The 25,830-nt window shown below is 34.7% G+C and overlaps 3 protein-coding genes and 5 non-coding genes across 15 annotated transcripts; 5 read left to right on the forward strand and 3 right to left on the reverse strand.

Annotated features, from left to right (window-relative positions):
* Nucleotides 1-6,305: 6,305 nt before the first annotated feature.
* Nucleotides 6,306-7,313, reverse strand: LOC103870223 (late embryogenis abundant protein 41). 2 transcript variants are annotated; one of them, XM_009148347.3, is made up of 2 exons: nt 7,008-7,313; nt 6,306-6,643 (listed from the first exon to the last, which is right to left on the reverse strand). In XM_009148347.3, exons 1-2 carry the CDS (start codon nt 7,091-7,093, stop codon nt 6,433-6,435), a joined length of 297 nt encoding a protein of 98 aa, XP_009146595.1. In that variant the 5' UTR covers nt 7,094-7,313; the 3' UTR covers nt 6,306-6,432. The 2 variants fall into 2 exon arrangements, with proteins under 2 accessions (XP_009146595.1, XP_009146587.1); XM_009148339.3 differs by having other exon boundaries at nt 6,306-6,646; nt 7,008-7,308.
* A 1,917-nt stretch (nt 7,314-9,230) lies between these two features.
* Nucleotides 9,231-19,959, reverse strand: LOC103870240 (protein pleiotropic regulatory locus 1-like). Its single transcript, XM_033275395.1, has 9 exons — nt 19,905-19,959; nt 19,685-19,744; nt 19,516-19,568; nt 19,329-19,463; nt 19,263-19,271; nt 19,076-19,146; nt 9,856-9,933; nt 9,702-9,766; nt 9,231-9,352 (listed from the first exon to the last, which is right to left on the reverse strand). The coding sequence occupies exons 1-9, from the start codon at nt 19,957-19,959 to the stop codon at nt 9,231-9,233; spliced, it is 648 nt and encodes a 215-aa protein (XP_033131286.1).
* Nucleotides 17,155-17,219, forward strand: LOC117129188. The gene has a single exon (XR_004452811.1). It is a non-coding gene; the product is annotated as a small nucleolar RNA U49 (small nucleolar RNA).
* Nucleotides 17,443-25,805, reverse strand: LOC103870274 (DEAD-box ATP-dependent RNA helicase 1). Of its 7 annotated transcripts, none has more exons than XM_009148397.2 (13): nt 25,692-25,805; nt 24,108-24,296; nt 23,621-23,855; nt 23,292-23,549; nt 23,058-23,212; nt 22,791-22,968; nt 22,517-22,704; nt 22,214-22,418; nt 21,941-22,046; nt 20,183-21,642; nt 19,830-19,927; nt 19,516-19,744; nt 17,443-19,271 (listed from the first exon to the last, which is right to left on the reverse strand). In XM_009148397.2, exons 2-10 carry the CDS (start codon nt 24,245-24,247, stop codon nt 21,512-21,514), a joined length of 1,596 nt encoding a protein of 531 aa, XP_009146645.1. In that variant the 5' UTR covers nt 24,248-24,296; nt 25,692-25,805; the 3' UTR covers nt 17,443-19,271; nt 19,516-19,744; nt 19,830-19,927; nt 20,183-21,511. The 7 variants fall into 7 exon arrangements, with proteins under 7 accessions (XP_009146645.1, XP_033141595.1, XP_033141601.1 ...); XM_033285704.1 differs by lacking the exon at nt 25,692-25,805 and having other exon boundaries at nt 17,443-19,150; nt 19,263-19,351; nt 24,108-24,905; XM_033285710.1 differs by lacking the exon at nt 25,692-25,805 and having other exon boundaries at nt 17,443-19,176; nt 19,263-19,351; nt 24,108-24,905.
* Nucleotides 17,450-17,596, forward strand: LOC117129186. Its single transcript, XR_004452810.1, has one exon. It is a non-coding gene; the product is annotated as a small nucleolar RNA snoR2/U65 (small nucleolar RNA).
* Nucleotides 17,660-17,739, forward strand: LOC117129134. Its single transcript, XR_004452737.1, has one exon. It is a non-coding gene; the product is annotated as a small nucleolar RNA snoZ7/snoR77 (small nucleolar RNA).
* On the forward strand, nt 17,804-17,904 carry LOC117129142. Its single transcript, XR_004452746.1, has one exon. It is a non-coding gene; the product is annotated as a small nucleolar RNA Z43 (small nucleolar RNA).
* LOC117129141 lies at nt 18,056-18,154 on the forward strand. Its single transcript, XR_004452741.1, has one exon. It is a non-coding gene; the product is annotated as a small nucleolar RNA snR60/Z15/Z230/Z193/J17 (small nucleolar RNA).
* Nucleotides 25,806-25,830: the final 25 nt, after the last annotated feature.

Genomic DNA, 25,830 nt, shown 5'->3' on the forward strand with positions numbered 1-25,830 from the left:
CATTAGTCGTAAAGATTTATAGGTTGATTGATGTAGATTTGATATCAAATTGACTTGTGTATTAACTTTGCCATACAAACGTATATATGCAAACCCTTAGGTCGGCTAAACCTAAGATACCAAGAATATTTCCTTTATACATTAGGAAATATAACATTACAATATATATGGCCAATACTCCCCCTCAAGTTGGAGTGTGAAGATCCTGAACACCTAACTTGGACAGTAGTTTCTGAAATTGAACTCTGCCTAGCGATTTGGTTAGAATGTCTGCATTCTGATCATTAGTGCGAATATGCTCAGTAACAATAGTGCGATCTTTGACTGCATCACGAACCGAATGACAGTCATTTTCGATATGCTTCATACGTTCATGAAAAACAGGATTCGCAGCAATGTGTATTGCAGCTTTGCTATCACAGAAGAACCTAGTGGGTGCCCTTTGATCGATGCCTAGTTCTTTTAGCAACCGTCGAAACCACTTTGTCTCACGCAACGCGGCAGCCATAGCACGATATTCTGCTTCAGCAGACGAATGAGATACTGTTTTCTGCTTTTTCGTTTTCCACGAAACCGGAGACCCTCCAAGCATGACAACAAACGAACTCAATGACCGGCGTGTGAGAGGACAAGACGACCAATCAGCATCACAATATATTGTGAGAGTAAGATCAGTATCCGACTTAAGTAAAACACCCTGACCTGGGGAACCTTTTAAATACCGAACCAGACGCAGCGCGGCTTCCCAATGAGCTATTTTAGGAGTTTTCATGAACTGAGATAAGATGTGTACAGAATAACAGAGTTCTGGTCGCGTGTTGAGAAGATAAATTAAGCAACCAAGTAACCTGCGATATCTCTTTGGATCCTCAAGAAGTGGACTAACAACTGTGGACAAGCCATGATTCTGCTCAATAGGTGTTGCAGCAGGTCGACATCCAAGATTTCCAGTCTCTGCGAGAATATCTAAAGTGTATTTTCTTTGTGATAAAAAAATACCTTCTGATCCTCAACAAACTTCAATACCAAGAAAGTACTTCAACTTTCCTAGATCTTTCATGGAAAAACAACGGCTTAAATAATCTTTGAACTTCTGCAGCATGTAAGCATCACTCCCACAGATGAGAAGATCATCTACATAAATAAGCACACGCAACTCTATGTTTCCACGAGTGTAGGAGAACAAGGATTAATCCTCATATGACTGACTGAAACCGAACCTTAAGAGAGCATCGGACAGCTTCTTAAACCAACAGCGAGGCGCTTGTTTGAGTCCATATAGCGACTTGCGCAATCGACACACCTTTCCTGGAAACTTATGACGAAACCCAGGCGGTAGCTTCATGTACACTTCTTCTTCGAGATCTCCATGTAAAAATGCATTGTTGACATCCATTTGATAGACTTCCCACTGTTTTGCAGCTACAAGACGAAGCAGTGTACGAACCGTGTTCATTTTAACCACAGGAACAAACGTCTCCGAGTAATCTTCACCCTCCACTTGCTTATTACCTTGCACAACCACACGGGACTTGTATCTTTGGATCGTACCATCTGCATTATATTTTATTTTGTAGACCCATTGACTCCCAAGAGCAGTTTTATCAGGTGGAAGATCAGTGATGTCCCAAGTATGCTGATCTTCAAGAGCCTCAACCTCAGTGATCATCGAATCCCGAAACACTTTTTGCACCACTGCCTCTTTGTAGTTCTTAGGTTCAGAAGCAGCAGTAAGTGCAGTCAAGTATGCTTTATGACCTGGAGAAAACTGATCATCAGACACAAAGTCACTGAGCGGATAAAATGATGTACCTGGGAGGGCTGGCATCAAGGACTGATGAGAGCACGGAGAGAGCGTGTGATGGGTGTCTGAGTCTACTGGAGCTGCATTGTACGCAACAAAATCTTTGAGACGAACTGACTGCTTCTTTTCTCTACAACCTCTGCCAAGATTCTCTTGAGGCAACACATCAGACGTGGCACTGGGTTCTTGAGGTACTAAAACTTCTGCAGCGGAAACTTCTTCTAAGACAGGAGGAACATGTTCATCGATATCACCTGTAACCTCATTACTCCCCCTATCGACTGGTGTTATTAACCAATCTTCATCAAACTCTTCTACCTGCGGAACTGATTCTTGAGACCCAGTTATCTTTGCCGCAAAAGGGAAGATATCTTCTCTGAAAACAACATCTCGAGAAACGAAAAACTCATCCTTCTCTATATCGTAGACCTTCCAACCTTTCTTCCCAAACGGAAAGCCTACAAACACACACACGCGACTACGGGCAGTAAACTTGTCCTTGTCGCGTGATGTTCGATGAACATGACATTCTGAGCCGAACACTCGCAGTTGCTTGTAGTCTGGTGTCACACCATGGAGTATCTCATACGGTGACTTTCCCTTGTGGATGGAGGATGGAGTTCGATTTATTAAATAAGCAGCAGTTAACACGGCTTCACCCCAGAACTTGATAGGCATGCTTGCTTGAAACATAATTGCGCGTGCCACGTTAAGAATATGCCTATGCTTTCTTTCAACTCTCCCATTTTGTTGTGGTGTAGCTACACAACTGGTCTGATGGACTATGCCATTTTCTCGGAAATATGAGGACATGACCATGAACTCTGTACCATTGTCGCTACGCTTCATCTTAACAGACTTGTTGAATTGTTTTTCTGTGTATGCAAAGAACTGCACCAAGACTTGTTTCACCTCAGATTTTGCTAGCAATAGGAACGTCCAAACTGCTCTAGAAAAATCGTCTACAATGGTCAAAAAATAGACTGCGCCACAAGAGGAAGGAACCCGATAAGGACCCCAAACATCAACATGAATAAGAGAAAAACAATCCTTTGTTTTATTCATACTATCATAGAACACTTCACGTGTTTGCTTGGCTCTATAACAAACGTCACAAGGACGAGAACCAGCTACTTTAGAAGAACAAAAAGACAAATCTGAAAGCACTGAAAACGACGGGTGTCCTAAGCGTTGATGCCACAAAGCTTGATCTGAACCTCCAACTGCTTTATGACTCTTGGCTGAGACGACATCCGTAACATAGTAGACCCCATCACGCTCTTCACTGGCTCCAATCAAAGTCATCGAAAAACGGTCCTGTAAAACACAAATCGTATCTGTGAATGTTGCAAGACAATTTGTCTGTTTTAGTAACTTAGATACTGATATCAAAGTGCAGTTTAATGCAGGAACATATAACACATTATCCAACAAGACTGTGTCGGACAATGAAAACACTCCAACGCTCGTAGCCAAGGTTTTGCTGCCATCCGCGAACCCGACAGAGCAAGGAGGAACGTTCTTGACGTTTGTTAACAACGACAGATTCCCTGTCATATGGTGCGATGCACCTGTATCAAGAATAACATCACCAAGTTCTTTCTTACCAGACAACTTATCTGAACTGTTGCTACCAGACTTTTCTTGAATCATTTGTGTGAGGATCTTCCACTGATCGGACGTTAACCCTGGGATTGATGATGTATTAGAGCTCGTAGCATGTGCAGCTGTAGTGTGTGCCGCAGTTGCTTGTGCACGTCCACGACCTGAACCACCCGAGCCAGCGTTGCGACCTCCTCTACCACGACCACGGCCTCCACTGTTGTTACGATCAGGCCACCACTCTGGGAACCCAATAATCTGCCAACAATCTCGTTTTTCATGACCAGATCTGCTGCAGTGAGAACAGAGCATGTTTCTTGGCTTCAATAGTGAGCTCTCTTGTCTCGCTTCCACATTGTTCGACTGTGAACCATCATGACGTGCCAAGAATCCAACAGCTTCTTGTTGTTGTTCGTGACCACGAGCTGCCACGATCCTCTGTTCCTCTCGTACAATTTTGTTATAGATTTCTCCTAACGAAGGCAGTGGATCCATACCAATGATGGTTGTACAGATGGCTCCGAATCTTGCATCATCCAATCCCATCACAAACTGATGTATCTTCTCTTGCTCCTTTTCTTTTGCAATCGCTGTTGCAGCTCCACAGGAGCAAACGTGGATGGGTTGATATGACTGCAGCTCTTCCCACAGGGTTGAGAGCTTACCAAAGTAATCCAATACGGATTGACCTTCTTGTCTACACGAGGCTAACTGAGCCTTTATCTGATGAATCCTCACTGTGTTCCCCACCGAGAAACGCTCCTTAAGATTAGACCAGAGTTGGTGTGCGTCCGAGATATACGTCACCGTTGAACGCACCTTTGGTTGAATGGAAGTACGAATCCAACCTACCAGCATAGAGTTCACCGCAAGCCAGTTCTCTAGGTCTGGACTTCCTTCATCTGGTTTCTTCAATGTTCCATTGATGAACCCTAGCTTACGCTTTGCTTGCAAGGCATTCAGCATCTCCGACGACCATTCATTGTAGTTGTCTCCATTCAACAGAACAGAGGTTATGACGGCTCCAGGGTTGTCTGAAGCAAACAACGAGTATGGCGAAATTGACCGAGGTTCATTATTTTTTCCACCGGTTTCCACCATTACTAACGACACAAAATTTCCCAAGAACTAGAGACGATAAACTTGTGTTTATTGCTCTGATACCATGTAGATTTGATATCAAATTGACTTGTGTATTAACTTTGCCATACAAACGTATATATGCAAACCCTTAGGTCGGCTAAACCTAAGATACCAAGAATATTTCCTTTATATATAAGAAATATAACATTACAATATATATGGCCAATAATTGATGTATGCTAGATGCGATTAGCTTATTATTTTATTTGTTATCTACTTGTCCTAACATAAGTTCGTAGATTCATGAAATCTACATTCCCGTTAGTTAAATATTTTTTGCAGGTAAGAGCAAGAATAAAAATTATAGACAATGTAACACATCTATACTATTAAAGTAGGATCATATTTTAAAAATTTAAGATTCTACTCTTAGATTTTCATCATATTTACAAAATAATAGAAATATCTTATATTTATGATAACAAATAAAGTTTCTTTACAAACCAAAACAAAATCATAAATGTTAATTAACTATTACCATTTACCATAGGTAAAGTTTTATCATATCCGTAGCAATTTTTTCGACCAGGTTTTTTTTTGTTTTGAATAATTAGATATTTTTAATCCTATGAAATATACTTAATTTTGCGGATAATAAATAAATTAAACTAATATAATGTATATATGAGATACAAATTAATTGATGTGAATTTTTTTGTAGTGTATTTTCCTAATATGAGAAATAACAAAATCATAAACTTTCCACTTTACAATTTTTATAGTTGAGTTTTATATGGTTAGAACAAATATATGCATCTAAGCAAATAAATAAATAAATAATCATTAAAAGTTAAAATCTGCAAAGAATATTTTAAAATATGCAATGTGAAATATCTTTCATTTTTTCAACTTATATAGTAGTGTTTTTATATAATTGGATCAAATACATGCATCTAAATGATTAAATAAAATATTATCATTAAAAAATAAAACGTGCAAAAAATAATATTAAAATATGTAATGAGAAAATATCTTTAGTATATAAATATAATACTTTAGAATAAATTAAAATTAATACAATATTTTTTAAAAAATAACTTCTTTAAAAATAATTTCATAAATATAAATATAATTTTTTTATATCATATCTAATATCTATGGTTATAACATAAGCAATCAATAAATTTTAAATGTATATGGTTATCATATTTTTTTTTATATATATGGTTATCATATATAAAAACGCATAATCTTATAATTAAAAAAATTCTTATAACTAAAAAAATGGTAAAATTTTGAAAGAGAATTAATTCCACGTTTTTTTAAAGCACATGTCAAAATCTAATTTGAGCTTTTATTTCTAGAGCTTTTATTTTATCTGATTTTCATTTGAAGTAAGTTATCATAGGGTCAGTGCCACCGTTCCGGATCTACTTCAAAATTTCACATTTTTTGTTAATATATAAAATAGATATAATATCATGTTAATATATATATATAGTGTTACAAAATATTTTAAAAATGAAGAAATAAAAAATATTAGTTAGTTTAGTAATAATTTAAAATTATTTCTTTTTTCAAAATAACATTTAATAATAATAGTTGTAGTTTCAAAACATTGAGCCGGCCCTGTGAATAAAAGAAGTATTGAAACGAAATGATCCTCGAGAATGGGTGTTACGAAAATTCTCGAAAATTCTCGTTATATGTATATAATAACAATACTTAGGTAGGAAAAGCCACCAAGCTAATCGTGGCAGTATGGGATCTTTGTTGTTTTTCATGCTGTCGAGATTTAACTACAAGAAACGTGAACTCATACGAACTGAAATATATAGTATCTTTATTTTACTTTAAACTCCAAAAGATAGATATTTAAGACGAACATAACAAACAGGAATCCCTTACAACATAGTCTAGTGGAACCAACCAAATTGAAATCCTCAGAAAGGCTTGGCTTTGTTTTTCAAAAGCATCTCACGCAGCTCCGCTGGATCAATCTCATCCGCACGATTAGATGGCCTGTAGTATCCCGTAACTGGATCCGGGGCCCACGCAGACTCTGCCTCTTGATTTGCTCTTTGTTCCATCTTCCCCACCGTAACTCTTGTGGAACCTCCCTTACCAAATCCTGGTACTGTCGCAACGTAACTCCTCCTGAATCCAACAAGAATACGATAAAACTCTATAATAATATTTTCGCGTCTTTTACTCTTTTTTTTTGAACAACCGTCTTTTACATTTCGCCAAAGATAGAAGAGCTAAATGATATAATGAAAATGTGAAAACGTGATAACGTGATCTATATCGGGCATTTTTTTATAGTAAAAACTAAATCTAAGTGATCATATGATATTTCAAACTCTGTAGCCGTACAGATAATAACATATCAGTATTTATAATTAAAATTTTACATCTGGTTTTTCTCATTACATAATTTAACTTGTTTTTTCAGTCGGAATATAAGACAGTGCATGATCTTAAGTAAATAAAAACGGATCATTTTAAATAAAAGTACCTCAAGACAATGGAACCAGAAATGTTGTGGGATGCGGCGGAGCAAAGAGATTTAACGGCGCCGGAGAGTGAACGAGCAGCTGCCATTGTGTTATTTTAAATAGTGCAGTACTTATAAAATATGTATATATAACGACCGAGCTTAGCTTTTAGCTACCGCAAAAGACGTTATGTTTCTTCCAAAGGTAAGTAAAATACCCCAAGAAGATAAACAATCTTTTTGCAGTAGCAGTCGCTGCTAAGCCGCCGTCAGATTCTCCGGTGATGTTTTTGGTGGGAGTCTTTAGGGTTTCTGGTTGCACGCGGTTATATACACCACGGGCGAGAGATGGTTTTGGGCTAATGGGCTTTTCTGTGGGTCCACGAGAGTAAACTGAGCACAGAGTGTTTTGGGGTAACACCTGTCGTAGATATTTTATCATAGGGTCAAGTTCACTTGAAAGAAAAAGAAACGATATGTTGGGGGAATAAACAAGAAATTTCGAATGAAAAGATCTGAATAAGGTCGGTGAGATCTGATGACGATCTCTACTATAAACGTGTCCCTTACGTATCATAGCAAACAAAAAACAGGTGTCGTCGTGCTACATATGATAATAGACTTTCCTTCCGTTGAAAATTGTAATTTTATCGGGTCTGATCAATGCAGGATCTTAAATCGCACTCAACTCCTTCATATTATTTTTTTTTTTTTTTTTTGAATGAACTCATATTATATTATATTTTTCAATCAGTGATATTTACTTTACTTTTATTTTTTTAATTATAAGATCAGTTCCAAAACTAAAATAGTTGCAAAGGTGTTCCGATCGACGGCAAGGCTTCTCTAGTCATCGGCGGTCCAACCTGTGTTTTTCTTGGTGCTGAATATCTATGATCGGAGTCAATCCTGATTGGAGCTCTCGGTTCTGATAATTTTAGTTTCGGAGACATCTAATCTATGTTGGTTTGTCTGATTAGTCTCTGGGAATAAGAAGCTTCTAGCTTCTGCTTCGCCGGCCTATGTTTTTGGGAGGCAGTGGATTTTCAGCACCGCTACCGCCGTCTTTGTCCTCGGATTTATCCCGATTTTGTCGATCTATGAATCAGTGCTTCGTCTGATACTCTGCCTCTCAATCTGATATTGGTGCCGCATGCTAATATGTCGGTCATTGAAGATTGATAGTAGACGTTTTAATTTCTGGTGATTTTGTAGATCTGTGTGGTTTTGCCTTGGATCGGGTTTGCTTGGTGTTGTACGACCCGCAAGGTTCCGATGAGGTGATGAATTGATTTGTGGGTGGTTGAGATCTCGATTGGCCAGATTGGCCGATGATGTTGTCTCAAGACGTTTAATCAAGCGATGATAATGATGTAGTTTGGTTAAAACCGGTGTAGGTTATTTGGTCTTGTTACAGATACGTCGGTTCTGGTGAACGTCCGGTGTTCCGGTGTTGTTTCTCAAGCGGTGAAGGCGGTGAGAAGTTTCAGCATGTGTCTACACACGTTGCAAGGTTTGTTTGGTTACTTGGGTTTGGGTTTGAATGGCCCATTGAACCTTTCTTAGTGTTTGTAGTTGGGTTTGTATGTTTTTGGGCCCGGTTGTCTTTTATTTGTTGGATTTTATGTTTTGTAAACTCTATGATAAATAAATTTATAGATGGCAAAAAAGAAATAGTTGCAAAGACTCAGTTGGCCTTGGCCACATTTGTTTTGGTCGTGGTTTTCTATAGTAGTACAATGTGTCGTAGTCCAAACGTTAAGAACTTTTCTTATGATCCTAAACCAAAAAAAGATAAAATTATATCTTTATATGGGGAAAATTAAAAACAGAGAAAATGCATAACGAAAAAATTCAACATCCCATAGACCTTTAATCTGTCGCTTATGTAGCTTATGATATGGGCTCGGCGCTGGTCCTGGTCGTTAGTGCTTTCAGTTCTTATGTTTCAAAGTTTCAAACGTCAATTTTTTTGCTTATATTTCTTTTTAGAAATTGACAGGGTGAAGGGTGGGGTGAGTTTCTGGAGTTGCAATTTTTTTTGGAATAACCCGGTGTATCGTGGTCTCACTAAAGTAGATCTAGACTAGCGGCGAATGTCCGGCTGAGTATCAGTCGGAATATGTCTGGGTCAGCGGACACTGGGGGGCCCGGATGTCAAATTTTACTTCTAGTGGCCAGTTGGATTCGAACTGGATCCGTATTGGAGCCAAAACTCCCTCAAAACCACTGGACCGTCATCGCCTAGTTTGCATTCTCATCTTCGTTCAACATCTTTATCGTCTTATCAGCTTCACATGTTACCAATCTCGAACATGTCTGATCATAACACGCTGCATATATACCCGCTTCACTCTCCAGTGACCCTGCCATATGCCCAACAAAAATATCAATTAAGACCCATTATTATTGCTTCCGAGGCCTAATTATCATACACTTTCCAACACTTCGAGGGTAAAATTTGGATAAGTTTTATGGTAATTCACCATACTGAGACTTCTATAAATCTTCACCTTACAAGGAGATCAAGAGCAAATGAACATGAAACAAGCTATGAATATAGGTACCAGGCTGTACAATAGCTTCAGTCCCAGAACCATATACTTCCATTATCACCTTTATTCGTACATACATACATAGAAACAATTTTAGTTAAATGGAGGCGAGCTAGGTAGTTATACAATCACAGAAAAGGGATTCAGATAAATTTGTTACCTCCAGTCAACATTACACCATCCTCGTTCACAGCCACTACGTTAATTATAGTCATCTGCTGCGAACTGTTCCACGGAGAAAGACACCATATATCATAATACAAAAAAAAAACTGCCTTAATTTCAAATGAAACTCTAGCTTCTAACAGACTTACAGCATGTTGTGGCAAAATTCTCCCTTTGGAAGGCTAAATTTCTTGGTGTTGTTAGCTGATGCAGAAGCAAAGGCATTTCTAAAAACGAAAAACAAAAAGAGATATTATTAGCTAGTGTTCAAATGGATCGTAGTCTTGATGAACCTTGTGTTCGAAAGATAAAACTGGATGCACAGTCTGCAACACTACACATACTCTTTAGGATGAAGGGCCGTTGCTCGCACAGATCCATCGTTTTTCCTGTATATAATAATCCGACATTACTTCAGACCAAATCATATGTTTGCAGTGATCATCTAATAAGCACATATATCTGAAAAAAAATGGATTTATAGTCCAGACAATGGTTAGAATGATAAGATTTGCCATATCGAAGGTTCCAAAAATTTAAATAGACTGTGGTTTAATGGGTTCCACCTCCGTCGTTAGACCCGGCATCGTCCTTGCGGTTGGGGTTTTGCAAAAGACTGAAGTGGTTTTCTTCTTTTTCATTAATGATACTAAGTCCGTGTCCGCGCTACGCGCGGATATTGTGTGAAGTTAAAATTTGTGTATGACCATAGTTGTGGCTGTTTATGGTTGTTATTGCAATAAATTTAAAGTAATTAGAAGAAGGAATATATGAAATTAAATATTTTAAGATTTATTGTTCATTTTTTTATGCAGATGAAGTGGGAAGTGAATCGATAGAGATGTAAAAGTGGAGGGGAGTTTCTTTTTTTGGTTGTGTATAGTGGTTTTCTGTAGTAATGGAAATTAAATTAACGTGTTGAAAATTAAAAATACAATAAAACATCTATAAATTAATACTCGATAAATTAATAATCTCTATAAATTATTATATTTTGCCGATCTCAACTTAAGCTGGTTTAAAATTTGACACAAATCAATAAAATAATAACATAATATTTTTTTTTAGAAAATTCTATGCAAATATATGATCCCTTTAAAATTAGGGTAATTCTCCTAAATATACTATTTTCAAAATTTTGTCACAAAAATAGAACACAAAGAGAAAAATGACCAAAAATTTTCATTTAATAGGTAAAATGACTCTAATACCCTTTTATATTAAAAAAAAAATTAAAAAAATATTTTTTTGTAGTTTTAGATTATATGTTTTCAAATTCGAACTTTTTATAAAAAAATTTTTAAAACTTTTTTTTTCCAAATTTTATTTTTGCAATTCAAAAATACTTTTTAAAACTTTTTTTAAAATTTTTATTTTAAAATTTTTAATATTTATTTTTTAATATATAAAATTTTAAACCTCAATCTTAAATCCTCAATCCTAAATCATCACCCCTTAACTCTAAACCCTAAGGTTTGAAGGGGAAATAACATGTTTACCACTTTCATGGTACCACTTTTCATTTTTACCACCATTAATGAGATATTTTCAAAAATACCTTCTTCATAAAATGGCAAAAGATTCTTATGCCCTTGTTATTTATATATATAATAAATTATTATTTAAAACATAAAATAAAAAAATAAAAAAAATAAAAAAAAAATTAAAAAAAAAAGTAAAAAAATAAAAAAATAAAAAAATGTAATTTTTTATGTTTTCCAATTATACTTTTTCAACTTCAAACTTTTTTCTAAATTTTCTTTTTGATTTTTTTTTTGAATTTTTTTTTGAATTATTTTTTTCGAATTTCTTTTTTGAAAAACGAAAATTATGTTTGAAACTATTTTTAAAAAAAAATTATATATTTTTTAAGTATTTATATATTTATTAGAATCATAAATTTCACATTCCAAAACCCTACCCCACCCCTCAACTCTAAACCCTAAGTCTAGATTAGTTAATCCTAAGGGTATAATTGTATTTTACCCTTCATTAAAAGTGAGGGTAAAAGTGGTTAGTGTAAACATGAAAAGTGGTACTATGAATGTGGTATTTGTGGCAATTTCTCAGGTTTGAATTAATTAATCCTAGGGGTATAAATATATATTTACCCCTTTAATGATATATTTTGGTTATTTTGATCTTTAAAGTCTATATTTGTGACAAAAACCTTTTTAGTGCTATTCTAGGGTATTTTCCTTAAAATTATAAATTAATAATTTATCTGTATACATGTTTTATATAAATAAGAATGTATTATTATATTGTTTGTTTTATATATTTTTGATGAGATTTAGTAATATTATATTTAAAAGCGCATTTAAGTTTTATGCAATATATATTATATACATCAAATATTATAATAAAATTAATATAAATTCAATTTTTTAAAAATCACAATTAATGTATATACAGTAAAATCAGATATTTTCTTATTTTAATGTAAATATATCTTAAAATATGAAATCTAAATAAGGAAATTTTTGTAAATTAATATCTCTATAAATTAATAAAATTTCAAATTCCTAAAATTATTAATTTATAGAAGTTCTACTGTATGTAAAACTACTTCATAATTGAAATATTGTTCAGCATTATGGTGTTTTGAATTTGGAAATAATCTTTTAAAAGTGTGTTTAGGCTTCCATTAATAAAATTATTGGAAATCAAGTAATATTTGCACTAACTAATAAAACATATAATGATAATTTGAAATTTTGCATTATGATTTTTTAGATATTATTATATTAATTTATTTTGTTATTCATGGTTTGCATATTTGCATGGATGTCCATGCCAAAAGATGAATAATTCTATTTCAATGATTAGTATTTGATAGTATATATTTTGATTATTTTTAATAAAATATATGCTTTCTAAATATATGTAATTTTTTGTAACTTTTATTATTATTTTTATGTTTTACTCTTTATTTCCTTTTTTATATTAAAGATTATCAACTCAGACCGAATATGATCCCTTAGAAAATCTGTATCGTATGATTTGTTTTCTTGAAAAAATCGTATGGAAAAGTTGATGTAAATATTTTTTATGAAGTTAATAAGATTATGTATACATGTACATATATATAATATATTTCACTAAAGACTGTAACATATAAAGTGTATATTGTCATGTTTAGAAATTTAGTTAAATTTGTTTTGTAGTATCTAATTTTGTATGCCATGAAATATTTAAAACCAAAATTTTGCCATGTTGTGTTTTATTTCAAAGTTATAATAGGGCTGATTGATTGGGATGTAATAAGAGACTTTAGCTTTAATTTTTACTTATAACCACAAAAATTACCAATCTTGTTTTATCTAGTCTTTGAAGATAAAGTAAAAACAAATGGTTGTAACAACCTATCTAAAATATTATTTTGTAAGCTCTAGAGAAAAAATACTGTTGTAAGAATATATTTCCATTTTTATTATTTTCATTTAATTATTACAGCTACATTAGATACAACTACATTAAATGCACCTACATCAAAAGAATCATACAAACAAAATTTTATAGTAAAAAATAAACAATACTGAAAGCTAAAATATAATATTTGCATTCATAATTTTTATTTTTTATCTTGAAATTGTAATTTTAATTATGTAAGAGGATAAAAGTTGTTAGCAATATTTTTATTACTCAACTGGTTGTTAATCTCAAATTGTGTTTATTCAGAAATTTTGAAAAATGGAATGGAATATAAGGTTAGCTTATAAAATTGTTGATTGCACTATCTTTCAGTACATTTTTATTTTGGTTATTTAACCTAATTAACCCCATAAAGATTGGATTATTTTTGTTTGATGTTTCTCATTAAGCTTGGTTCGCACACATTTTAACAAAATAATGATATCCTAACTAATATGCACAATGCATCGTAAACACAGATCTCGGTGTTTAGAAAAAACCATGGAATTAACCAATATAAAAATTCAGCTTAATGAGAGTGAAACGACTCCTCAGTTCCCAATTCTCAATGGCATGTGTGACTGCAAGGACCCTTTGAGGTAGCCGTCCTCAAAGTATCCTCTTCGATCCTTTATCCGCCTATGTTCTTGTTCATATGTTGATCTGTGATTGAACGACAGACCATTATATTAACAGAACAAACAGAAAAATCTCACAGCTAAGTCAACATAACAGATCACGAACAAACCTCTGTTTTGAGGTAAGCTGTTTAACAGCAGATGGAAAATATTGGCTGACCAAATCTAAGGTTGTAAGTTTGCAGTTCACTAATAGTAGAAAATACTTATATGCAAGGGATGAACCTCATATCTTCATTATACTTTCTAAGTTCATTAAAATTAACCATAGATTAGGAAATTAATTAGAAGCTCTGAATTAATAAAGATATGTTAGAAGCAATGGATTAGTCCTGTAGCTCCATTGATAATATAACTTGGTGAATGGTTACAGTTGATATGTTTGACTTGCTGGCTATTTTATATGAAATACCATACAGCAATAAATTTACGGCGTTCACCTTGTCCTGGTTTCTTATGTCGGTCCTAGTGATCTTCATAAGAAATTGTCCTTGATTCCTTCATTATCAACGACAACCTTTAAATCTGCGTGGATAGGCACCTATCGGTCAAGCTTCCGTCACTGAACCTGCTTAAAGTTCGTGGAAACAGCAATGAGCTTTTATCATTAGAATGGCCAACAAATAACAACAAATAACAGCAATGAGCTTATTATCTTATAGTGCAAAAGGGTCAAACCATGCGATCATAAAGTCACTGTTATGCTTCATTGTGATGAATGTCACATGCCAGCCAAATACCTGTACATATTGAACTTTGGACCATCACGTTTCTTGAAACAGCTGTTCATAACTTCATATTCCTCAGAGAAATGATGGTAAAATATTTTAAAACAAACCTTAAAGGCTTAATATCCAAAATCTAACAAACCATGAGTTGGTTACCTTTTGACTTCTCACTAACTAAAGCTGTTAACTATACCAGTGCTTACATGAACGTAGATACCGTTAAACTTCATCTCTCGTCTCCGATATAAAACGGTCAAATCACAAACACATAAGTAAAACAAATATCAGAAATGCAGAGCCTAGATTCAAAGCTCGCTGGGTCGTTGGAGGATGAAATTAGTGTCTCATACCTCAATCTCAGTTGTGGGGCTTTAGTTTAAGAAGAATTATAATCTGGAAAATTACAAATAAGATCGAGTATATTTTTTAACCCGACAAACATTCTTCTACCTAGCAAAATGTAAGATTGGTGGATGTTAATAAAATAGGTCTGGCCCCCATCAAATCCGCAGAATCAATCAAGATAATAAGTCAAGCCAAAGAGTCAGTTTTACGAAGCAACCACAAACTGAATTAAAGAAAGCTGAAAAAAATTTCATGTTACCATGAGATATTGACCGAATATATACATGATTACATCAACAGGAGGATTTAAATACGAAGGATTCACCAGGGTAAAGACGGTCCATCATGAAGACTGTTGACCAAACAGTGAACACCACTATAGGGATTGGAAGGATTTGTCCAATGGATACAGTAACTTTCTCTGCGTAATCTCTACACAACTGAGACAAAGAAGGCATCAGAAATTTAAGACTTTAGTCGTTATCAACCGCTAAACATATGAAAACGGATTACAACCAGAAACGTCTCCAACACTAACTCACTCAAATGTCCTATTACTGAATACTAAGTCACTAAGAACATGAGTGTGAGAATCGAGAAGTATATTCACACTAAGCTTATAATCAATTTCACATATATCAGTGGAACTTGACACAGACTGAGTATTATTATTCCTTACCACAATCTTGTAAACTAAGTAATATCTACCTGGCCACCTATTTTCAAGCTAGAGGTGACTTGTCGATGGATTTGATGGATATGAATCACTCGAGAGCGGGTATGGCTAGAGAGTAAAGACCACGTCTCTGGAGAGTAACAGAGTGATTCAGAGCAGCGGCATAAATGAGCTTCGACGATGTTGTTTATATAGGAGTAACAAAGGAAGGTGGAACGATTACGTTTTTATGAAAAAAGAAGAAAATAACAGAAATGAATGAGTATGATGGGTCGACGTAATCACGCAGTAATGGCGAGTTGGATAGACGGTTGGATTTTACGAAGGTGAACGATGACGGCGAGGGGAAGAGTCGAAGATCAATAATAATTGGAAACATTGATTTTTTCTAAAATGGGCCACTTCCTTTTATTTCAGCCCAGTCAAGTTGGTCCTTTTCTATTTTTTGTGCGTAAACAAAGTGATGATGTGGCAGATTCAAATCTCCTGATAGGTGGATTTTTTTTGAGGACGTGGAGGCTCTCTCCTTTTTAGTATATTCAACTTTTAGTATAGTATATATAAATATATATAGATGTTTTTTTTGGTTCAAAAGATATGGTTTTCTTTAAAACAATGTTGAGAGCTCTTTTATTTTCCACACTTCTCACTCCAATTTCACGATTTAATATTAATATAACCCTGGCGTTCGGGTACCCGTTGGCGTTCGGATCGGGTTTTGCGAGTTTCCGGGTTTACGCTCCTAGGTCCCATACTAAAATTTTATTAGTACGGGTCGGGTTTGGATAATAACACTTCGGGTTCGGTTCAAAATTATATTGTGTTCTAAAACCTATAAAGTAATCATATATCATACAGATTCGGGTTATATCGGTTCAGTTCGGATATAACCGAAGTAAAAAACATTTTTTTAAGCAAAACATAAAGAAAAACATCTAAATTAATAACAATTAATCTATCACTCATAAAATTGATAAAATAACAATAAAATGTTAAATCAAGCATGAAAACAAACATCATTTGTAAATCATATGTATTGCCTTATAGAGAGTAGACTTTTTCTTTCAATGAACAAATTATAAAATACTTATTTATAACTAATTGTATACTTAAAGCATTTATTAAAATTTTAATATATATTATTATATATCATATTACCACAAATATTGAATTTAATAATTGAAATACTTATATATATTTCAAAATATTTATGTTGACTATTAATTTCAGATTTTTTGGGTTACTCGTTCGGATTCGGTTAATAACAATTCGGATTCTGATATTTTTTGTATCACCCATCAAGATCCGTTCGGGTATTTTTACATTTCGGGTCGGTTAACGGATCGGATTTTTCGGTTTGGATTCGGTTTGGATTTTGGGTTCCGGATTTTATGCCCAAACCTAATTTAATAAACGAGTAAACCAGAAACTCTATTATTTCCGGTTAACGAATTTTCAATTTTGGTAAAGAAAAAAAAACTTACAGGTATATTAGGGTTTTGAGCTACGCCACCCTCTGCATAAATTGGGCATTCTCTTCCCTTTCTCTATTATCTTCTTCATAGTCTTCTTTCGATTCTCTGTTTCATTTTGACTTTTTTTTACTTAATCGATTTTGTGTTTATAGTTTCTTTGTTTGATGAAATCGCCCGATGAAGAAGAATTCCCAAAAGATAGGAAGTGCCGTATGATACTTTAAACGCAGCAGGCGAACTGAATCGAGGATTGCATCCGGTTTTCTATTTCTCAATCCCCCGTTTAGTCTTCACCCCCATGACCGTACGCAGATCCTAACCCGGGTCCGTTTACGAATCGTGTTCGAAGCTGATCGCGCCGGGTTTGGTTATCTTGACCGTACTTCCCACCGTTTCTGTGTTCGCTTCTGTGTGTTTGATTTTAAACGGGTTTCTGAGGTTTTTTTTTTTAAACTTCTATTACTAACTGTTCGATGCCACGTCGACGATAGCTTATGGGCTATGATCGTTGATGCTACATTGGACAAAAACAGATGTACGTGTTTCGCTTTTCTGATAGGAACCTGTAGATCTTGATTCTTTTGGTCTACGGAGCCATTTCGGCGATTACATTTTTAAATTAGTTTTTTTTTTGTAACACATTGTTAAATTAGTTATAATGATTAGTGGGAAGTAAATTGATGATGATCGTTGCTAAAATATGGAATTACCGTCTGAGTTTAATTTTTTTGATGTGAAAAACGCTGGCTTACTGAGATTTATTTCCCTTATTTAAAAAAAATTGTTGTTTTTCTTTTTGTGAATCTGTTAATGTTTTGTTGGGACAGTGACGATTGATATTAGGTCTCGTTCGTCGTAATATCGGCCTTAAAAAGCCGATTTGCCGACCATTCTGTTATATCACCACCCATATTCTGAGTCCTTTTTTGTATGTTTCTTATCATTCTCTTTTATTTGGCCGATGATTAAATCAATTAAGACAAGCATATGTCTGAATTAATCCCTGTTGATAAGCCTAATCTTCTCAATGAGGCCGATTTATTAGTTCTTTTGTTGTTTTATTTAGTAGGAGGAAGGGTCAAGTGATGAATAATAATGCATAGTTCAGATGAAAATAGTCTCCATGATTACAGTTTTGTAGCATAGTCTTTCGCTCCTATCTGATGACCCTCTCCTATCTTGTTTTCTCTGCTTTTGCCTACGTAAATCTTTGTTAAATTCTAATCTTCTATATTGTCAAACTGATAATGATGTTGTTTTGGTTAACTCCTTCCAAGATTCCGAAAGAGTTAAGACTGCAAGCCCTAACAAAGATGACGATCCAATGCAATATATTCAAGTGAAGTTGCAACAAACTTGAAAGTGCTCAATTTGCTGTAATAGATAAACTTGTTAATGCTTGAAAATATTCTGAAGTGGCTTCGTTTCTTTGGCTTAAACCAAAATTATGTATGCAATTTGCGGTGAGCCTGTTCTTGTGACGATCACAAGTTGATTTATATATGTATCTTTAAGAGGAGTGTACAAAGCTCGTGAGGTTTTGACATATCTTCGTTCTTGTTCTCCAGTACTTGTCAATTCCATTGGACCGATGACAAGATCAAAGAGCAAATCCTAACCATTAGACTTTTAATCATTTTCTTCTAAGAGGAAGATGATCTGACCCATGGGAAAGATAAGGACCGACCACTCGGTTTATTCTCTAGGTTAACCAAGTTTAGAGCATCATTATCCTAGAGACCCTAAATGGATCTCTTATTTTTTTTTTAAATACATTTTAATTGTAAAAGTGAATTAAGAGACCCGAAAATTACATGCTCCATTGCAAGTCTCGTATTTAAGAGTTCTTAATTTTTTTTTTTTTAATTAAACACTAATTTTTTTTTTGTTATTAAACTTAAATTTTTGTAATACTAGTTTCATTTATACAAGTTTCTAACACATGTGAATACTAGTACTTACAAAAACATACAAGTTTCTAAAGGAAACGATCGAAGACAGAGTCTATGAGTATGTAAAAACGAACGTAGTGGTAGTGATGCTTGAAACGTCTTGTTAGAAGTTATGCCGCAAAACTACTTAAAAGAATGTACCTGACAACTTTTGCTGCTGCTTCATATGCCTTCAGCAATTCTTGTAACCTTTCCCTTGTGCGGTTTTGCTCCTATCTTTACCACCAATTCAAAGTCAGCTTCTACATGAGTTGAACATACGTTTTCCTACTATCTTTACCACCGACTTATTGATCAGATGAACGAGAGAGGAGAGCAGATAACATACCAATTGCTCCTGCAATCCATTGCCCATTTGGTGAGAAATACACATGGTTTAGTAGCTAGTAGTAACCTGTTGATGACCAGTCAACCTGGCTGTAGTAACCATTTTTTGTTTAGGTTGTAAGCTAACAGATGGTTCCCAAAGGATTATCGTAAAATCATCAGAACCAGACACTAAACATATAGGGAGAGGATCAGAATCAGGCTAAAAAAGAAGAGGCAAAGCCTGTAGAAAATCATCAGAAGCTTATTATTACCTTTTCCATCTCTTCATCTGAACATGTTACTTGTCTAGTGTGGTCAAAAGCTCCTGTCCGAAGAACATATTCTGTTCATTTCTTCATCTGAACATGTTAACTGCAAGTGCTTTGCCCTGTAATTCTCCTTTGCTTGGATCCCAACAGCAGACTTTTTCGTTTCTATCACCGCTCACAAGACAGTTTGCATCTGGTGACCATGCAACTGCGAGAACATGATGCTCGTGCCCTGAAGAAACGTTACAAGAACTATGTTTATTACAAGGAATCTAAGTATAGAGATATAAACTTAAAAAAAAAAACATCCTCCATACTCAAGTACTACAGTGCTGTAGAAGCCGAGTTCACAGAGTTTCCATGTCACAGAGTTCAAGAAGCCCAATCTGGACCAATCAGCATATCATTTGTAGCCCTATCAGCACAACTAGCAGCGTTATTTGCCATTTGCGAGATGGCTCTTTCAATCAAAAATCCTAAAGTTTCGAGTTTTCTATACGTACAACAGGTTGAGACATCATTACACAACTTCTTAGTTTCCAAACAGAACAAGTAAAGATCAAACACTATAATTCTCATCACTGGGATCAGAACTATCACAATTCCCAAACCAGATCACGATATCTAAGTGAAAACTTCAAAAAAGTAATCCAATGACAGAAGATTTTACCTGTATGTGGACTCTGAACTTGAGAACAGAAGATATGTGCGGGTCTCACGATCAAGACGATGAAAACAAATTCTCGTAAGAAAAGAACGAAACTTGTATGTAACTCGAACACGATCGGAATTTTCTGTGATTTCGTCGTCGGAGAGGAGACCTCCCAAAACCATATCAACCTGACACGTGTCCACAAAATGCGTCTCTTCTTGTGCTTAATTAAGCGACGTCCCTTAAGATAATTCCCATTTTTCATTTATTTTTTATCCTAGTCAGCAACTAAAAGACGCTTAAAAGACGCCGATAATCATGCTCTTAGGGTCTTAAACTAAATCATTTATTTTTCTTTATATACTTATGGCGTAATGCTGTTGCAAAGTACCACTAAAATTAACTTTTGCAAAACAAGTCTCACTGAACACCTATCTCTCTTGTTCATTTTTGAGAAGCCGAAGATTACTCTTCCCATCATGTGAATCCATTCAACATCATCAAACAAGGTTACACTTACACACGTATAACAAAAGGCACCTAGTAGCCTTTGAATTCATCAAATCATCAACTAATCATTCGCCCACGAGTACCACTCGGAGTTCAATCGCCTACCTTTATAACTGAGCCAAGACTTTTACACCTATCCAAAGACATCATTCTGTTTTTGGTGTCTTCATTCATATTTTGACTTAAATGAGTTTAAGGCTCTGTCTACGTATATGCCATGTTTTTAATGGGTTGTCTTTCTCTTTGGGATGATCATTTGGTTTTATAAATGCAATGCAATGCAATTTTTGAAGGTTTAATTGGTATAACCACTGCAAATAAAAGCATGTTACATTTCACCTACATGGTCCATTCCATTTAAATATGCATTGTACCATTTACATGTAAAGTGATGATCGACTTCTGCGGTAAAAATATAAAGAGACGATTGATTGGAGAGATCAGAGAATTTGTTTCCAATGATGGTAACTTTGTGACGAAGTGAAAAAGAAAGGATGAAATATATTTTTGTTCAAAAAAAAAGAAATATATATTTAATATATAGATTATGCAAAAATTGTTGTCTTTACCTTTTTTTTCTTAGTTTATGAACTATAAAGTATTTGATAGTTTTTTTTTCGGATAACAAATTGATATTAAACCAAATTTCCCTTGCCAGAATCTGTTAATAGTGATTTTCGTTGACTGAAAAAAATAAACTAACATATCCTCTCGAGTATTGAAAAATATACGAAGCGCAGTTGAAAAAAGCCATCAAAATTGGACGAAAGCAACAATCATTCTAAACTTTCTGAAGAATTGAGGTGTATTTGACCCGTGCGCTACACCAAGACCAAACTATGCTTGTTCCGATGTCGCTTTGTTGCGTTTTGTTTGGGAGTTTGTGGTTCTTGAATTGTGCTTAAAACCTACTTGTCTTCCTCTTTTCGGTGCTATTGGTTCAACCGACTCCTTCAGCTTCGCCAAAGCTGAAAATGAGAAAATGATTTATATCATCAAAAACCCAGTATCCAATTCAGGTTATCAATGGCATTTCAATGTTTTTTTGCTTTTACAACAGCCTCATACAATGCAGCATTTATTTATAGACTTAAAACTCAAAAATCTAGATCAATAGTATCCTGTCACTAAAACTCGCTTGTAACAAAACAATGGTCTTATAAAAAGGTTTAGAATCTCAATTTAATTCCATATAACAGTTATTTTTCATGTATATTTGTTGTTGATGTTTCCTAGAGCTAAATAGCACAAGGCTAGGAAGTTTACCAGGTTCGTAAATGGCACGGACAGGAGCAAACAAATCGGGTGGGATTGGATAGATTGGGCATGAAGCATTCCCAACTTTCTTCAAGAGACTTGAAAATCGCCTAACCTGAAATTTCATAGTATACCAAAATAAACAAACAGAGCTAGAGTCCAGAACTTAAGAGCATGATAATCAGATAAGCAATTATCCTACGAGGCTAAAGTTCAGTGAGGTGCCTCTAGCTTGTGTTTACAAGTAACTATAGAGAAAAGAATGTTTGTGTTTCAGTTTACCTCATGATCACCTAGCAATGTGAAGCACCGCCCGTCACGACCAGCTCTAGCTGTCCGTCCAGCACGATGGATGAAGGTTTTTGGATATTGAGGCATGTCATAATTAATCACATTTGTTACCAATTCCACATCCATACCACGAGCCAAAGCATCAGATGAAATAAGAACTTTAATATCTCCTTTTCTAAAGGCCTTTATTTCTTTGCTGCATCCAAAAATGAGAAAAGTTCAATTGATATGGGTTCCAAAAGACAGTACACGGTGTTCTTCTACTAGTAATGTATGATGATTCAAAAATATTACCTCCGAACTGCTTGGTTAAGACCACCTGAATACTCTTTTGCTTTTATCATTGAATCACCGAAAAAGTTGAGTAGCTTGCATAGACGACGAGTTGTCTCAACAGAAGATGTGAAAACGATACACTTTTCACCTTCCAATGCTTTTAAGAGACCAACCAAGTATACAGGCTTCACCCCGGTTTCACAAATCTGTTAAAAAAAAAAGACATGGCAAAGCAAAATCTGGCTTATGTTAAAGGCACAAACTTGAAGAGAAAGTGGACAATTAAACATACCAGTCTAAGACATTCCAACTTCTCGGGTAGTCTGTAACGGGTTGCCCCAGTTGTCATAAATAAAGGGTGATGCAGGTCAAGCTGAATAAGCTTGCTTGGGTCCTGTGTCAATGTAGCTGACAACGCCAACTTCGCTAGCCTTGGGTATGGTTTACCCTTGAAACCTCTCTCCACACTTCTGTGAATTTCAAGTACGCATCACATTAAAAAGTTTTTAACATGGTTCGGTTATTATATCTACAGATATGCTTGAGAGATGGAACTCACTGTCTACGGATAGTCTGAAGAGAACCAAAAGCGGAAGGAACAAAAGGTGTAGATGAAGGAAACAGGCCATCGTCAGATGCCTGAGTCAGTTTCAGAACAGTTGGGAGCCACTCTTGATATGACTCTCTAAGCAATCTATCGGTTTCATCAACAACCTGAAAACAAAAAAAGCTTCAATCAAAAAAAAAGAAGTTGGAAACTAAAGAAGGGAAGTTCCAAGGTGTTCTTACTTACAAGGTAACGCAAATGCTCAAGAGTAAAGCCCTTTGTGTTGTTAATATGGTCCATCAACCTTCCTGGTGTAGCTACCAATATGTCCACAGCACTACTTTCAAGGTTCTGTGATATATCCTCAGGATCATAGCATATCCCTGCGTCGAGTTTAGGTGTCTTGATGAGCTGTGCGATGTCACCAGCTATCGAAGATTGACCCACAGCTGATCCAACAGATAACCCCACAGATGGTGCTATGGCATCAAAAACTCCCTTAACCTAATGCCAGAAAGAACGACATCTCAGTACACACCATACTAGACTCTGGTTATGACTGAACTGTAGCCTACCTGCAAGGCCAAATCACGAGTGGGCAAGACAACTAAAGCACGGAGGCATCTAACAGCACGAGACGAAAGGGTCTGGACAATAGGTAAAGCGTAAGAGAGAGTCTTTCCACTTCCTGTAGGAGAGTTAACACAGACGTCTCTTTCGAAACCGCCAGGCCCTATTGTCTCATGCCAAACTGCAACTTGCACTGGAAAGAGTGAAGATATACCCATCTTCTCCAACGCCTCCTTCAACCTATCAGCAACACAAGATTTAAAACAAACAAAATGATGGTAAAACTGATGTAAGAAAATCTAGACTTGATGTAAGAAATAGAGCCACAAGAGACAGAACAATATGAGGAACACATAACAGATTGGTGGGTTGTGCTCAATTTAAACCCTTTCTCTATACAAATTGTTGTGCTTATGCTTAGACATGGTAAGAAAGTTTTGAACTTTAATTGCAGCTTAAAGGACATTACTAAGAAAGGAAGCGAAATGTCACCTGGGATGAAGGGAAGGGAGGGTTTGGAGTGAGCAGCTATCGACATGGCTGACATCAACGGGAGCTCTCATCCATGGAACAACCAAATTGGTGGTCTCTTCTTGGGCCTGAGCCTCACCATCTTTCTCTTCCTCAACCATACTCCCTTAAGCTCGATAGGAGAATATCAATGGCTCTTTGCGACTATGCCTGTCAAGGTCAGACACTAAAGCTTATGAGAGAGAGACGATGAACGACGAAGAATTTTAAGCAAAAACCCCAGACGATATAAACGATGTCGTTCAACGAAATCGTAAACCCTAGGAAAAACATTTTTTATTTGTTTCGAAATTAAATAATTTTTTTTTGAATGAATTTCAATGTATAGATTTTGGACACATTTATACAAAATCGCACGAACCGCACCAAATTTACAAAAACAATAAAAAAAAAACTAAAACTGAACTAAACTTCATAAATAACTAAGCAGTCATACATTTTTTGAACCAAAAAAATATTCCAACTTCTTCATTCATGCTGTAACTACAAGAAAAAAAAATTACGAAACTAGATGAATGACATACAAGGTACTAAGTTACATACTAAACAAATCAGCCAATTTGCAAAGCAATGTGCAGGCACCGAGTTAACATTAAACGTAAACAGAGAAACAAATATGTACCAAGTATCCTCATATTATAAACGTACACATTAAGCAAATATGAGTGTCACATTATAACATATCTACCACAGTAATATAAAATAAAGTCTTATTTTCAGATACTCTCAATTTAATTTTCATTCAAAAGTAAATAAGAAGACGAGCTTAGATGGCTCTGACTATAACACTGATGCTTCTTGTTTAAGTCAGTCTTAGCTATTGAAAAAAAATATAAGTTTCTTAACATTGAATTCATTCAGCACACATGTATATCACGTTTAATCAAGGGCAATTGTCAATAATAGCACATTTTGAAGTTTATGTAACAAAAATAGCTCTAGAAGGAGAAAGTCACAAAAATGACATTCATTAAAGGGTAAAATATTTCTAATACCCTTTGTTTAAAATTAAATAAACAAACAAAAATAAAAAAAATAAAAATAAAAAAATTGATTTAAAATTAAATAAACAAACAAAATAAATAAAATAAAAATAAAAAAAAAGAAATTTTTTTTATAGTTTCAGATTATATGTTTTCAGATTCGAAATTTTTATAAATTTTTTTTGAAATTATTTTTTTCGAATTTTTTTTTTAATTTTCTTTTTATAATTTAAAAATACTTTTTGAAACTGTTTTTAAAATTTTTATTTTTTATTTTAGTATTTATTTTTTATAAAATTTAAACCTTAATTCCAAAACCTCACCCCTTAACTCTAAACCCTAAAGTTTAGATTAATTAACCCAAAGGATATAAGTGTATATTTACTATTTAATAAAACCTATTTTTGTAACTTTGATCTTTGAGTGCTACTTTGGAAACAAAAACTTGGTTTGGTGCTATCTAGTCTTTTTCTCTTTAATCAATACCCAGAAAACTAAATTACAGAAGCTGGAAAATACCCAGAAGACATAAACTACGGAAAGTGAAGAAATTAGAGAATACCCAGAAGACCAGGCTTTGGATGCTTGTACGAGAGATGGAGATATTGACGGAGAGATAGAGAAACGGTGGAGAAAAATTGGAGGATCTACAAATAAAAGAGATGAATAATGAATATTAGGAAACGACGGCGTTTCTTTAA

This window comes from Brassica rapa, chromosome A01, assembly GCF_000309985.2.
Source record: "Brassica rapa cultivar Chiifu-401-42 chromosome A01, CAAS_Brap_v3.01, whole genome shotgun sequence".
Classification (NCBI taxonomy): Eukaryota; Viridiplantae; Streptophyta; class Magnoliopsida; order Brassicales; family Brassicaceae; genus Brassica; species Brassica rapa.

What these genes read in the sequence shown, in the direction of transcription:
- LOC103870240 (XM_033275395.1), bottom strand. Translation starts at nt 19,959, where the DNA reads ATGGCAAATAACGCTGCTAGTTGTGCTGATAGGGCTACAAATGATATG. An exon ending in TGCAAACTGTCTTGTGAGCG is followed by an intron (nt 19,569 to 19,684) that starts GTGATAGAAACG and finishes TTCTTCGGACAG; the next exon opens with GAGCTTTTGACCACACTAGA. An exon ending in GAATTTTGCCACAACATGCT is followed by an intron (nt 9,767 to 9,855) that starts GTAAGTCTGTTA and finishes TCCGTGGAACAG; the next exon opens with TTCGCAGCAGATGACTATAA.
- LOC103870274 (XM_009148397.2), bottom strand. Translation starts at nt 24,247, where the DNA reads ATGGTTGAGGAAGAGAAAGATGGTGAGGCTCAGGCCCAAGAAGAGACC. An exon ending in CTTCAGACTATCCGTAGACA is followed by an intron (nt 22,969 to 23,057) that starts GTGAGTTCCATC and finishes TGAAATTCACAG; the next exon opens with AAGTGTGGAGAGAGGTTTCA. An exon ending in CATTGCTAGGTGATCATGAG is followed by an intron (nt 22,047 to 22,213) that starts GTAAACTGAAAC and finishes ATGAAATTTCAG; the next exon opens with GTTAGGCGATTTTCAAGTCT.
- LOC103870223 (XM_009148339.3), bottom strand. Translation starts at nt 7,093, where the DNA reads ATGGCAGCTGCTCGTTCACTCTCCGGCGCCGTTAAATCTCTTTGCTCC. An exon ending in TCTGGTTCCATTGTCTTGAG is followed by an intron (nt 6,647 to 7,007) that starts GTACTTTTATTT and finishes TGTTGGATTCAG; the next exon opens with GAGGAGTTACGTTGCGACAG.